A 14,385-nucleotide genomic window follows, 5' to 3' on the forward strand; every position below is an offset into this window, starting at 1 on the left:
CATTGTAGCTGAAGTCCAGGACAAACTGCGTCCCCTCTCAGCTCAACACGAAACGCGTAATAATTTCTCTGAATGCGGGACGATTCCGTCTTTTTACGGGACGGTTGGCAACTCAACTAACTAACCTTATGAATAAAATAAAGTTCACTATCAGTAACAACATAGCACCCACCCAGCTGTATAGAAACTCCGTCATGCTAGCTAGTACGCAGTACGAGTTATTGTAACTGACTGTAAAATGTCAGCACAACGAAAATAAACTCCACCTAAACTTGGTTTATATCTGACACAGATAGACTGCAGGTCATAACTTCTTACCTGAAGTTCAGTTCACCTGATACGTGGACCGGCAGCTGCCTCGGGGCTCTCCTCCTCCTGCCTCCGATCTCCCTCATCCACCTGCTGGCCTCCACCACTTGTTAATTTTACTGAATCTGTGGAAGGTCTGCGATGCCACCACCAAACAACACACCGGCCAGCATCTGGCCAATCCACCACCTTTTATTGTTTATACCGTTACAAAAAAAAAAATAAATCGGGCCACCCAGCAAATGCCCGGTATGCTCGATGGCCAGTCCAGCCATGGTCGTGCCATCAGTTAAGCCTTCACGTGCCAACTGTGGCACGCATGCCTAGGGTTGCCGACCCCTTAACTAAAACATTACATTTGCTGTTATTAATAAGTAACATTTAATCACACATGCTTTACTAATGTGACTACTACTGTTCTGCATGTCCTCCTACAATCCAAAGATATGCACTTGAGGTTACCTGGTGACTCTAAATTTGCCGTATATCTTAATGCTGTTGCATTGCAAATCACATGGCATTATGTCTGCCAAGGAGATGTACAGGAAACTTTATAGAGGTCATATAAAGTCATGTTAACAGTTCATTAAAATCCATTTTGATGACGTCCAACAAGGTCTTCAAAATCATCTTAAACATTTATTAGTCTTAAATTGACAAAAGGCCTTATAACGTAGGGGGGGGGGGGGGGGAAATCACTAAAGCACCTCACCTCACCTCTTTCTCCTGTCTCCTTTTAGGTGTTGCGTCCAGTGCTTCCTAACCCCAGATCCCCACCAGCCAACAAAAGGAGATCCCCAGTCTCTGCTGAGGTCAGAATGAGTATCCTGTTTAGTTATAGAGATTGCTGGAGTGTGTCTTGGAGGTCTGGTAGCTGTCAGAATGCTTTATGTCATTTAAGGGCTGTCCTAACATACCCTTCCGTGAATTGGGATGTCCCCAGACTTTTGTGTCTGCCTATTTGTCATTGTTTAACAGCTTCTTTAAGCCTTTAAAAATCGAGCTTTGAATAACTGCTTGCTAGGGATTGGAAGTGAACCGGGTCTTGCAGAAAACCGGTTCTCAGTATTCCAATTCCTTGAAATTCTTGGTCAGTTAATGAGAACACAATGACAATCGATAAGTGAATCAATAAGGAATCGAATCGATCAGTGATATCTGTAATGGAATTGAAATTGCTAAACTTGTGTCAGTTCCAATCCTTAAAGCTTGCTATTGCTGTTTTCACAAATGGCTTAAAACATGTACAAATCAGCAGATGATGATAATAAGTATATTTTTAGCTAAAGCCAAAATGCTTAAAAAAAACCCTCAAATTACACAGTTAATTGTTTAATTGTCTAAATGACAATATTCAGAAGCCTTAAAACCTAAAGCTGATTTTGTACAGAAAGTCTGGATTTTTGGCATCTTAAGCCATCCCCTCTGTTCAACGATGGCTGTTCACAGTGGCTGCTTCTGGGACTTGCTCAGTTGTCTTCAGTCATAATACAAAATATTAAAGGAGCACAAGGAAGATGTCAGAAATGAACAGATACTTGTTTTTGTATAATTGTAGGTAGTAGCATTTAACACCTCAAATACAGGACATGTATTAAGTTGCAGAATTTATCAGTGCAGAATTGACATGATCTGTCGGCGTGTCTGTGGCTGAATGTTAACATGCTCATATTGGTGTTTTAACACAGTTTTGCTTCTCCTCAGCTTTCTTCAGCCAAGGCTCCAAAGTACACATATGCCAAACTGGACAGCTTGAAAGCTGGATCTGTTGTCAATGTGTATGGTGTAGTGGTGTTCTTCAAACAGCCTTTTAAGAGCCGTGGTACAGGTCAGTAAGGAACCCATATCAGAGTTTAGTTGGACTTTTAACCAGAAGATAAGGTGGATAAAGCTGTGCTAGTTGCTACTTAAGTAGCTTCACTCAGCAGGCTATTTGTTTCCGTAGTAGCCTTCGTCAAAAAATGCATTCATCTTCTATCGATGTTTGTGGCAATGTCTGGCATTAAAAACAGAAGCTCTTCATCTCCCCGACCACGTGATCTGCAGCTCAGAAACAGGTTTGCTGTCCTGTATGAACTTATTCACTCTAACCTGTCTATGAAGCCCTCTGAGCATCCACTTTTGCGTCTCTCTCAAAGAATTATTTAAACATAAAAAGAACCCCCTCAGATCTTGAGCCCCTGGCATCCCATTGTAATTTTGGCGTCATGGTTTTTCTTTATTAATTCACCGTAACTTTAAAATGGATCAAACTATGTTAAACTCAACTTTCTGTAAGACTTTTAACTAAAGTTAAACCACTTTTATTCTATCAATTCATCTTCATTCATGCCTTTATTATATCCAAACTATACTTTTGCAGTCAGTTATAGACTAAATATAACACTGATGGAGGACATTTTTCTGCAAAATAATTATTTTTACTTTTGATACTATATGCAAAACTTTCAAATAATACAATTTTATGTGCACTAAAGTGTTTTCATAGTTCTTTATTACTTCCATTTCTAAAGAAAGTCTCTTATGTAGCATGTATAGAGGCTTGCTTATTTACAGGTGAGTGAAATCAATACTCGTGGTTTGAGTATTGGCATGATTTATGAACACAAAGCACAAAGGAATTCACAAAAAGATTGAGTGAATAAATGAACCACAAAAAATCAAATTAAGTTATTTTTTATTGCTATTCTTGGCAGTGATTATTCCCATGCTGACACTGTTGCAAGACAGCCAAGAGGCCATCGAATATAGTTAAAAATGACAACAAAGGTTTTCACGTGCAACAAAATTAACATAAAAATAAACATTTTATTTTTAACCAATTGGATGGAAAGCAGGGGCTGAAGCCTCCTCTCCAAAAGAGAGTTGGGGAATGGCTGCAATCACAGCATTGTAAGATGGTGAAAAATGTACCCTTAGACCCCCTCCTCGATTCAGAGATGGTCTTTCCCTTTACTTTACCCTCTGTGAATGGTACTCATGACCATTGATCAATGGTTCTTGATCAGTGATCATTAGAATTTGCGTATTAATGATCAGGGAACTGACCTCCCAGCCCATTGTTCATCAGTGGGCTGGTTTCAGTCATTGTTAAAATGTACTGTTTATAAGATTGGGGAAACCTGCAGTCAGCTGACACTGAAAAAGTCACTTGGATGAGTGACGAAACATTTCTCCTACTGAAAACACTACGTCCAGATGAACAGAATCAACCTTTTCGGGCTTCTGTTTAATAGTTTCCCTTCCTACTCACAGTCATTCAGCCAGTCTGATTTCCCAGTTATTTGGGACAATCTGTTGGGGACAGTAGCTAAACTGTAGCTAAACTGCTTTCGCTTGCACCTACTACAGGTACCTGGCTAGCTACAGGATTTTCACAGGTGTCGAGCTGTGTCTTCAGTTCACTGAGCTTGGCCTCCAAAGCTAAAGCCAGGTTGCATTAGAAGTATCATTACCAAAAAAGCCCAAGGAATAGCTTAACATTTGACACACTGAGGAGGAAGGTTCAGGAGGGACAGGTGAAGAAGACAAGTGTTGGTGCTTACTGTCCTAGTCTCTGAAACAGTTGAATTGTTTTTATGGTAGACTAGACACTTTTTTCTGATATCATAAAGTTCTCTTTTCACAGATTTCTGCTCTAGCCTGAAGATTACTGACCACTCTAATGAAAAGATTGGCTGCACCATCTTCTGTGAGAAACTGGAGGACCATCCCAAAATCTTTCGGAATGGAGACATTGTTCGCATGCACAGAGTTAAGGTGCAAGACTGCAGAGTGCATTTAGTGTGTTTAGTATCTATATTTTGCCCTACTGATTTGTAAATTTTCAGGTGAGAATTAAATATTGCAAAATCACCTCTATTAATAAATAGTAATATTAATGTATTGATGAATAATCTTTATTCATGTGAAATGTAATAAATAATTCTACATCTGTCTACACAGGCTCAAGTTTTCAACAAGTCCATCACGCTGGTCAACACCTTTGGTTTTTCTGTGGTGACATTTGATGGGGTGAAAGGTGCACCGGTCGAACCGCGGACATCCAGCCGTTCATTCCACTTTGACCCAGACGACCAGCGGACGGTGGAGGAGCTACGATCCTGGGCTGCCAGTCAGGCTCTCTTCGCCTCAGTTACCAGCACAGTCCCACTGTCTGCTGTTCAGCCCAAAGCTTACTTTGACCTGACCTGCCAGCTGCTGGCCAAGGCCCCTGTTGATACCACCTGCACCTTGTTGAGGGTAAGAAACCTGAAGAAAAGCACTTTTCAATGCCATGTGAATGTTTTTGAAAGAATTTGTTAACCTTTGTTTTCCACGTGAATTAACATCTGTAATCTTGTGGCTTCAACTGGGAAGAGATCTCATGTGTTTTGTTTTGCTACTGATGTGTTTTACTTTACACCTCAGGTTTGAGAACAGAAGCTACGCTGTAAGTGGTGACTGGTTTCCTGCCAGTGATGGGGGAGATAAATTTGAATAGGATTTGGCAGTAAACGCCAGGCTCTTGCCAATCAGCTCTCACCCACTTCTAGAGTCTTTTGTTATGCAACAACACATACAATCAGGAAAATATGTTTTTCAAATTATAGCAGGCTATTTGATAAAGAAAAGAAAACCTCATCAAAAAGAAGATCAAAACTGTCAGTGGAATGTGGTGATTCACTCAGACACCAAAAGTGACAATTGGTGGAAGAATACTTGCATCCTTGTAGTCTTGGGATCATGTGTTGGTGCCACCTGACCAGAACCTTCAAATCCAGAACCTTAATGTTGTAAGAGGCCAGTGACAACTCACCATGCATAATCTTTCTCTGTTCCATTTAGTAATGCCTGTTTTCAAATAGCTGTTCAGGCTTTGTGATTCTTTCATGATTCTATTCCAATACAGCGTGATATTGCTTCTGCTTTTTAGGCACCATGTTTGTATTCAGGCATAGAGCTTTTTGAGACTGTACGGGCTGCAAAATGCTGCAAAATTAGAGTGACAGATGAGCATCACCTGCATGTTTCTGTGCTTTTATCAGGTCAAAAATGTGTGTCGTGCTCATTACCTATATCATGTTTTTTTATTTTCCCAGGTGTGGGATGGGACCAGGTGTCCTCACACTCTGCTGAAGGTAATTGTTGAGCCACATGTCACAGAGGGACAGTTGTCCTTCTCCAAGGAGAGGGAGAACCTCATTGCCGATGTCCTCGTCTATGACAACCATGTGGAAGTGGCTAGAAAACTGAAGGTCAGAGATTATAGATAATCTTAGAGCTAAATCTTGTGATTACCCTCAGAAATCACATTCATCTTCATCTTTACCTTTACTAATTTACTCTTTGCGTATATGGTACGGAAGCCTGTGTGAATAAAAACAAACAAACATATTTTGCAAAGTACACTTGGGTACTGTTATAACTGCAGGTAGCTGGTTATTAAATATTTCATTGGCATTACGCTTTCTTTGGTGTCACACGAGGCAATCATTTGACTGCCCCATAAACAGCCCTTATTCTTCTCAAAGAAGCAATTAAAGTAATTGAAAGTAGAAAAAACTGAACGTGTAAATTTATACAATGAAGCCAGAAGGAGGAGCTGCTGAGAGAAACCAAGGGACACAGGTGGTATTAGATGTGTCAGAAGGCCACAATGGCTGCAGGACTACTTACTTCATACAAACTGGGACAGTAGCTTCTCAAAACAAAGCTGACAATGGTTGGTACATGTAATAATGTTAATAAAGACACAGTCTCAATTCATTTTTCCTATCATAAGCCAGATAAGCGTAATATTTCCTCTGAATACGGGACGATTCCGTCTTTTTACGGGACGATTGGCAACTCTACTAACTAATCTTATGAATAAAATAAAATTCACTATCAGTAACATCAAAGCACCCACCCAGCAGTATATAAACTCTGTCATGCTAGCTAGTACGCAGTACGAGTTATTGTAACAGACTGTAAAAAGTCAGCACAACGAAAATAAACTCCACCTAAACTTGGTTCATATCTGACTCAGACTGCAGGTCATAACTTCTTACCTGAAGTTCAGTTCACCTGACACTCGGACTGGCGGCCGCCTCGGGTCTCTCCTCCTCCTGCCTCCCCTTTCTCTCATCCACCTGCTGGCCTCCACCACTTGTTGTTACTGAATCTGTGGAAGCTGCCATAGCTACCACCAAACAACTGAGTTATTTTTACACCCCGGCCAACATCTGGCCAATCCACCACCTTTCATTGTTTATACCGTTACAAAAAGAAAAAAAATCATCGACCCACCGAGCAAATGCCCGGTATGCTCGATGGCCAGTCCAGCTATGGCCGTGCCATCAGTTAAGACTTCGAGTGCCAGCTGTAGCACGCGTGCCTAGGGTTGCCGACCCCTGCTCTATAGCAACCAGGCTCACACCTGCCTGCTTAATGAGCTCTGTCTGTCACTGCCAAGATTAATATTAAATCTTGGCAGAGTCTTCTGTTTCAACTGTTGCTGTGTCCACAGTGTTTGCTCTACATCCATCATTTTACCCTCAAAACGTAGCCACTGTTGTTCTCTTTCCAACAGTGTGTCTTTTAAAGTTCAGCGATATAAAATTTTTAAACTGTATTGCTCAAAGTACAGGGATAACCTTCTAACTGACCCATAGAAAAACATTGTATTTTTTTTTAAAGTGAATTTGCTCTTTTCTTTTTTTTAATTATTCTTTTTTATATTAACCATCACATCTCTATATCTATACATACATATTTATATACCTAAATGAGTATATACAAAGGAGGAAAGAAAAAAAGAAGAAAAAAAAGGGGAAAGAGAGAAGAAAAAACAAACAAACAAACAACAAAACAAAACAACCCCCCCCCCCCCCCCCCCCCCCAAAAGAACAATACACCTGCCCAGACCAATATATATATAAACTTGGAGCAGATATGGGAGGAGGCCTTCCCTCCCAGTTTACTTATTGAAGTAATCTATAAAAGGTTGCCAAATTAGGTAAAAGTGTTTAACATTATCTCTCAGTGAAAACTTAATTTTCTCCAGCTGTAAATGATACATTGTGTCTACACAATGCATCATTTCAAGCAGAGTGAGTTGGGGAGGGGTTATTTTTCCAATTTAGAAGTATAAGGCGTCTTGCAAGCAGTGCTATAAAACTCAAAACATGAATTTGTTTGTTATTTAAGTATTTAACTGTAGCTGCACCAACAAGTGCCATTACTGGGTCTGGGAGGAGACGTATGTGACAATGAGGCAGAATTCTGGTCACATCGATCACATCTTGAGTTCACCCCTGGAAACATCCTTGAAACCTTCAGTTTAGACAAATGGAGCCTATGTAGGACCTTAAATTGTAGTAGTCCGTGCCTGCAGCAGACAGAAGTGGAGTGAATGAGTTCTTGTGCTTTAGTTCATTGATCTTCAGTGATGTTAGTATCCAGTTCCTCACTCCAAGCGTTTCTCAAGTGGTCCAATGTAGTTGTACTATTTGCAAAAGTTGGTTGTAGATCCTGGAAATAGCTCCTTTCTTTAGCGGGTTCATCAGGAACAGATCATCTGAAACTAGTTTTTGTGGTTCATTCGGAAAGGATGGAAACGTTTCTTTAATAAAATGACGTATTTGTAAATACTTGAAAAAGTCTGTTTTCTATGGAAAATTTTTGCTGAAGTCGTTGAAACGAAGGAAAAAGATTATCAATAAACAGATCCTTGATTGTGTGTATCCCTTTGGAAGTCCATAGCTGGAATGTGGATCCTGAGAACAATGTGTATGCTTGATTATGAGTTAATGGTGTAAAGATTGAACATTGACGCCAATGAAAATGCCTTCTAATCTGAGACCAAATTTTTAGTGAGTTGGATACTACCGAATTTTTACATTTATACTTACCCGGATCTGAATTTGAAAAAACCAAAGATTTAAGAGTATTAGGGAAAAAAGTCATACTTTCCATCCGTTCCCAATCAGGTCTATGTTCCCCACCCCAGAATGACATACAACGTATGTTACAGGCCCAATAATAGAGCTGAAAGCAAGGCAACCCCATTCCTCCTGTAATCTTGGGTCTTTGGTCTTTATTCTGGGTGTCTTTTTGTTCCAGATAAACTGAGAAATTAACTGGTCTATTTTCTTGAAAGAAGTTTTTGTGATCAATATTGGGATACATTGAAACAAAAATAAGAATTTGGGTAAAGTGCTCATCCTAATGATATTTATTCAGCCAGCAAGCGAGATGGGCAGTTTAGACAGTCTTTCCAAGTTCTTTTCAGTTTGATGGTATAAATTAATAAAATTATGTTTGAAAAGGCCAGAGAATTCACGGGTTACATTTATTCCAAGGTATTTGAGATGGTAAAAGGAAACGAAGTCAATGTAGTGCTATCTAACTTTTCTAACGAACTAATAGGAAACAATATGCTTTTTCTTAGGTTGATTTTGTATCCAGAAATTTTCCCAACTTCAGTTAAAACTCATAATTTTTGGCAATGGTTTAATAGGGTCAGTGATATATAGCAACAAATCATCTGCATAGAGAGACACCTTGTGTTCTACACCAAATCTCCTTATTCCTTTATAATTCTTTGTAGAGCGTAATTGCATGGCGAGAGGTTCTATGACAAGTGCAAATAGCAATGGGGTCAGAGGACACCCTTGTCTTGTAGAGCGGTGGAGGAGGAAAGGACTAGAAATTATCGTATTTGTGTTAACCGAGGCCTGAGGTTTTGTGTAAAGCAGCTTAACAAAGGAAATATGATTTGGGCCTATGCCAAACTTTGACAGGGTCGGGAAGAGGAAATCCCACTCGACACTGTCAAAGGCCTTCTTCGCATCTAGTGAGAGTAGTATTTCAGATTGATCATAAATATTATGTGTATATATAACATTTAATAGCCTTCTAATATTAAAAAATAACTGTCTATTTTTTACAAATCCCGTTTGATCCTCCGACACAACTGTTGGGAGAACTATCTCTAATCGCATAGCCTGAATTTTTGCCAATATTTTATTATCTACGTTCAATAGACTTATTGGTCGGTACGAACCTGGCTCCAAAGGATCTTTACCAGGCTTGTGGATTAAAGTGATAGTGGTATCATACATGGTTGAGGGTAAGCATCCTTTAGATAAAGCTTCGTTATATACCTAAAAAAAAAAAACATTGTATTTTTAGTGAGAAGTTTATCTCAACATCAGGAATGACCCCACTTTTTAAATTGCTTCTGTGACCACATTTTTGACAGCAGGAACATAAAGAACACACTGTTGTGTAGAACAAGTCCTCGGGATCCTCGTGGTTTGAAACTGATTTTGACAGGAGTTAGAGTCTTGGATTAAGAAGCAGTTTTTCAACAGGTGCACCGAGGTAGATTTGACAGGGTTTTGCCACAGAATAATAGTATGTCAGTAGTTAGTGCAGGCCTACTGGATAGAGCATTTTGCTTGGCCTGCTAAATTCAAGCTTATTGTTCATTGGTGGATTTCTCTTCTGCACACAGGTGGTTCAGATCTAGGCAGTTGGAATCAGATGATGACTCTTGTGACTGGATGATTAAACTTACAGCATTTAGCTGTCTAGAGTGAATTCTCCCACATTTCAGTCATTCAGTGATTTAAAGAATATGAACTTTTAATATTCATTAAGATGTTTTTGATTCTAAATTTTCTTTTGTCATTACTCAGCTTTCTCAAATGTACATTTTAAACCTGTTCAGCTACTTTCCAACTTCTTCTGTGTAAATGTCAGCTTTCATCAGTTCTCCACTTTTCTATTTAGGTGAAAAGCAATGTGAAAGCTATCAGCATTCACATTGCAGTTTCTTCCGAATATACATTTTCTAGTTAAACATATGTTTTCTCTACTGTTGGAAAATGAGATAAAGAAAATATATGTTAATGGTTTACGAAGTAAAATTTTATTTTAGACTAAAACACCAAACAATGCCCTGAGTCACTTCAACCCAAGGGATACCAGCATGTACTAAAAATGAAGACCATACAAGGGTTAAACAGACCGTCCAAGTCTGAAAACCCTCCAATGTGAATTAAAACAATCCTGATAAGAAGAGTGAGGCAATTAGGGTAATTAATTGATGAATTTACTCAGGTCATCTTTGTCTAATATTAAAATTAGTTTGATGATCTGAAACATATAAGTGCAACAACACTGCAAAAACTAAGAAATCAGGAAGGATGCAAATACTTTTTCATGGTAATGTATAAGTCTGTGAAAGACGGTGACAATAGTGGGCGAGCATATCCATCATTATTCAGAGCACCAAGATATAAATCATATTGTGTCAGTTAAGTATGGAACAAGACCACACAGTTTTGTAGTTGGAGGTTGTCAGGTACATCCTGCTTTTTACAGACTGGTTCATTATAAAACTCTGAATACATTGAATGAGTTTGCTGTTTATTCACTTCTAACTGACACCAGTTTATGAAGCATTTCTCATGCTTTCGATTCAAGTGTTGCATCAAACAGATGAACTTAATTAACAACCAAGCTTTTGAATACAAGTCAGCTTTCTTTTTTTGCTTGTTAACCTGAAAGACCTGACCAGATGATCAGATCTGCCATACCAATGAACTATACCTACATTTTTAAAATTAGGATATTTTAGGTTGTTGCAGATCATTCTCCAGGCATTCCTTTATTTCATTTTATTTTTAAAATTTTCCTTTCCTTTCCTGCAGCCACTAATTTCATTTACTGCTATAAAAATTAACTTGATAGTTCCTGCAGAGAGCATAATGGATGCGTAATCTGTTTTCTTGTTCATAGGTTTTGTTGTGTTGCATTACATAAGGGTCTTTGTGTTGTGAGTTGAGGAGTAGCAGATGGATGCCACTCATATTCATTAGGAGAAATGTAGCCTTTTGAGAAATATAGCACTTTGAGAGTCGTGAATTTTTACCAGCCAAATAACACTACAATTTGTATTTTACTTGCACTATGTATTGTTGGTTTAGTGCAGTGGTTCTCAAAGTGTGTGGCGTGCCCCACTGGTGGGGTGCAGAGTTCTGACAGGTGGGGCACAAGTTACCTGGCAAAAAAGTCATGCAGAACTAATGTTTAACGTCAGAATCACTTTTACTGCCACAAAGACGTTTGTGGCAGTTACGTTAATATTATGCACATCCGCTGCAGTAATGCAGTAATGGATTTTAATTACTCCCAGGAGAAAGTAATTTGTTTTCCTACGGGTTACATTATTTTAACATTTCTCTGTAAAATGACGTGAAACGCGTCATCTCATAATTACCAATTTAATTAATACAAACTCATAGGCTACAGTTTCACACACCAGCACAAACACTTATTCTAATGAGGACACACATGAACTTTCTCTTAGTTTTTAGTTGTGAACAAAAAGCTGACAACACAAAGCAAAGATATAACCAGTATAAAGAGATTTTAAAGAAACCGTCACAGTGATTCTACTTGAACATGAACAGGTAGAAATGGAGACTATAGCCTGATTGCTTATCACTACTTCTGTTACTTGTTAAAGTTAATGGTCTGGCTGCTGGGCTGGCGTCAATATTCACTCAACTTTAACATCACTCTGGGTTCTTGGCTAGCTTGGCGTTAGCATGCTGTCTGTGCAGAGGCTTGCAATGAGCCGATGCGTTAGCAGCATAATGCAGTTTGCATTTCACCATTGTACTTTTGTCCTTTTATGCAGTAAAAATAAAAGTAATGTCCATATCCACTATGCAGACTGGGCCACTATTTTTCTGCTCCCGCACATGAAATGAAATCAGCTGATTCTAGCACAAGTGCAAGTGGAACCGATAAGCAGGATCAATAGGCAGGCAAACTAACAGTTCAGAGAAATTGAACTGCAGGATGATGCTATTCCTATGGAGCATTAATGGCAAGCAACAAGAAACAGGGTTTTTTTTTATTTTTATCATTATTGCATATGGAACAGAAAAATCCTTTCTTTTTTTTTTTTTTCAAGGGAGTTGGTTTTGGGGTCTGCTTCAAATGGCAGTTCTCCTGGACTGCATTTTCAAGCCACATTGTTAGTGTTTTGGCCCATGTTATTTTTCTGACCCCCAAGGGACTGTACCTGGTTGAAGCTGAGTTGAGAAGTCATTAACCAAGTTTGGTAAAAATGGATAACAAAGACAAACATCAGCAACATGATGGGGAGATACACTTCAATTACTCCTATAACTGGAGGTGGGGCCTAGCAGACAACTACTAGCTACAGCTAACCAATGTTAGCACATGTCATAGAGACTGCACTGCTAACTGAAAGCTTTACCGAATGGATAAGTTATGAAAAAACACACTCATCCACCATACATCCATTAGGGGAAAATTAGGGAATAATATAGCTATATAGACGCTTCTTTCGTTGGCTGGTCCTTTTTAGAGGTACAAACTAGTATCTCGAACCAACAACCTTCTGACTAGGAAATGACCTGTTCCATCTCCTGAAAGCCACCCCGTGTTTTTATTTAGACATTTCATCTAGATCCTTCATGGTGGTTTCTTAATGAGGGCTGAAAGCCATGATTTGAGATCTCGATTTCTCCACGAGAAATACTTAATGAAACTGGGATTTGTGTTTTCTGTGTGTATCTGCATTCACCTTCTTGGAATCTCAGTATTTTTTTTATTTTTCATGCATGTTGTTTTGGAAGCAGGTTGCTCATATTCATTATGAGAAATATATTTCTATTTGAACAAAAGCTTACAGACATGCATAATAATAGAATTTTAAATCTTCATTTCTTCATTAGTCCATCTAAAAGCAATACTGCAGTAATTTTCATTTTTTATTTTTTTTATATTTTGTAACTCAGTATAATGTTTATGAGCAGACAATGGGAGCTGTTTCTTTCTGTGGAGAACTCAGTGAATTGCCACTTTTAATGTGACTGGAAATGATTGAAATTGCTCTGATGTTCTTTAATATTTAATTTACCCAATTTACCAACGGTTTGCCCCAGTGAAGCCAATTTCCTTTCAGTAAATTTCTCTCTAAGAAATGATTGTCTGTCAGTTGTTATAATCAGTAAAATTGTCAGGCTGAGTTAATCAAGGCTATTCTACTATTACACATACCAGCACATGTAAATGTTTTAAAACACCTAATCAAAGCAGTTAAAGAAATATTGAAATTATGTTGAATGAGATCATCTCCACACCAGTCTTGTTGATTGCAATATCCATTGCTTGTTATAAATGTTGTGGAGTGGAACAATTACCGTATTTCCCGGACTACAAAGCGCACCTGAATATTAGCCGCACAAGCTAAAATCAGGGGAAAATCCTGTTTTGTATATACATTAGCCGCACCTGACCAAAAGCCGCAGGTGTTTCAATGTTGACTTATCATATGTAAGAGAATGTGCACAAAGGGAATTGTCAGGAAAGAGATGGCTGTTTGGAGACACACCCCTTTTATTAATATTTTGAAAAACAAGTTATGGGTACATATTTGCATAACTTTTTAGGTATATGTACAAGTAGCGGTAATTACAAGTACGAAACATGTACTGTGCTTCATAAATGAGTAACAAATGTAGTACATAACAATAACCTACAGCACACCAGAAAAATAGATCCGGACTACCTTTTAGGCTCAGGTGCAGTGACACGGCTTTAACAAGAAGAAAAGTCAGTCATTCACCACCATCTTCCTGCGCACTAAAACCACCAAAGTCCTCTCCTCCAGTGTCGGATACGAACAGGCTCAGGATGGCTACGTCATCCACTCTCCGCTTCTCTCCTTTGTTGTCACTTTAAAAACCAAACAAATCCTCGTTGTCAGTGTCAGAGTCGAACACCCTCAGAAGGGCCGTGGCGGTGTCCTCCTCTCCATCATGCAGCAGTCCAGCCCTTCGAAATCCGTTGGTGATCATGGATGTTTTCACACTTTTCCACGCTGTCAGATTCCACCGGTGGAGTTGAGCATAACTTGCTTTTCGCAAGTTTATCGCCGCTCGTCATCCACGCCTCCCGCTGAATGCGTAGCGCTACTTTGAAGTTTGTCTTTCACGCTACTTGTACGGCACTATGTTGCCTGGCGGATGGACACGTGACCAACATACCACTCTTGAACCCCGATAC

The 14,385-nt window shown here is 39.1% G+C and overlaps 1 protein-coding gene across 5 annotated transcripts in view; it reads left to right on the plus strand.

The window, feature by feature from the left end:
* The window catches only part of pot1 (protection of telomeres 1 homolog), a 57,564-nt gene that overhangs the window by 23,037 nt on the left and 20,142 nt on the right, over positions 1-14,385 (plus strand). For all 5 annotated transcript variants that reach the window (XM_076886147.1, XM_012920451.4, XM_076886148.1 and 2 more), the window contains exons 6-10: positions 1,050-1,121; positions 2,014-2,137; positions 3,938-4,068; positions 4,255-4,551; positions 5,391-5,546. In XM_076886147.1, coding sequence (XP_076742262.1) covers positions 1,050-1,121; positions 2,014-2,137; positions 3,938-4,068; positions 4,255-4,551; positions 5,391-5,546 — 780 coding nt within the window. The remainder of the gene's footprint in view (positions 1-1,049; positions 1,122-2,013; positions 2,138-3,937; positions 4,069-4,254; positions 4,552-5,390; positions 5,547-14,385) is intronic.

Source organism: Maylandia zebra, linkage group LG7 (genome assembly GCF_041146795.1).
Source record: "Maylandia zebra isolate NMK-2024a linkage group LG7, Mzebra_GT3a, whole genome shotgun sequence".
NCBI classification, from domain to species: domain Eukaryota; kingdom Metazoa; phylum Chordata; class Actinopteri; order Cichliformes; family Cichlidae; genus Maylandia; species Maylandia zebra.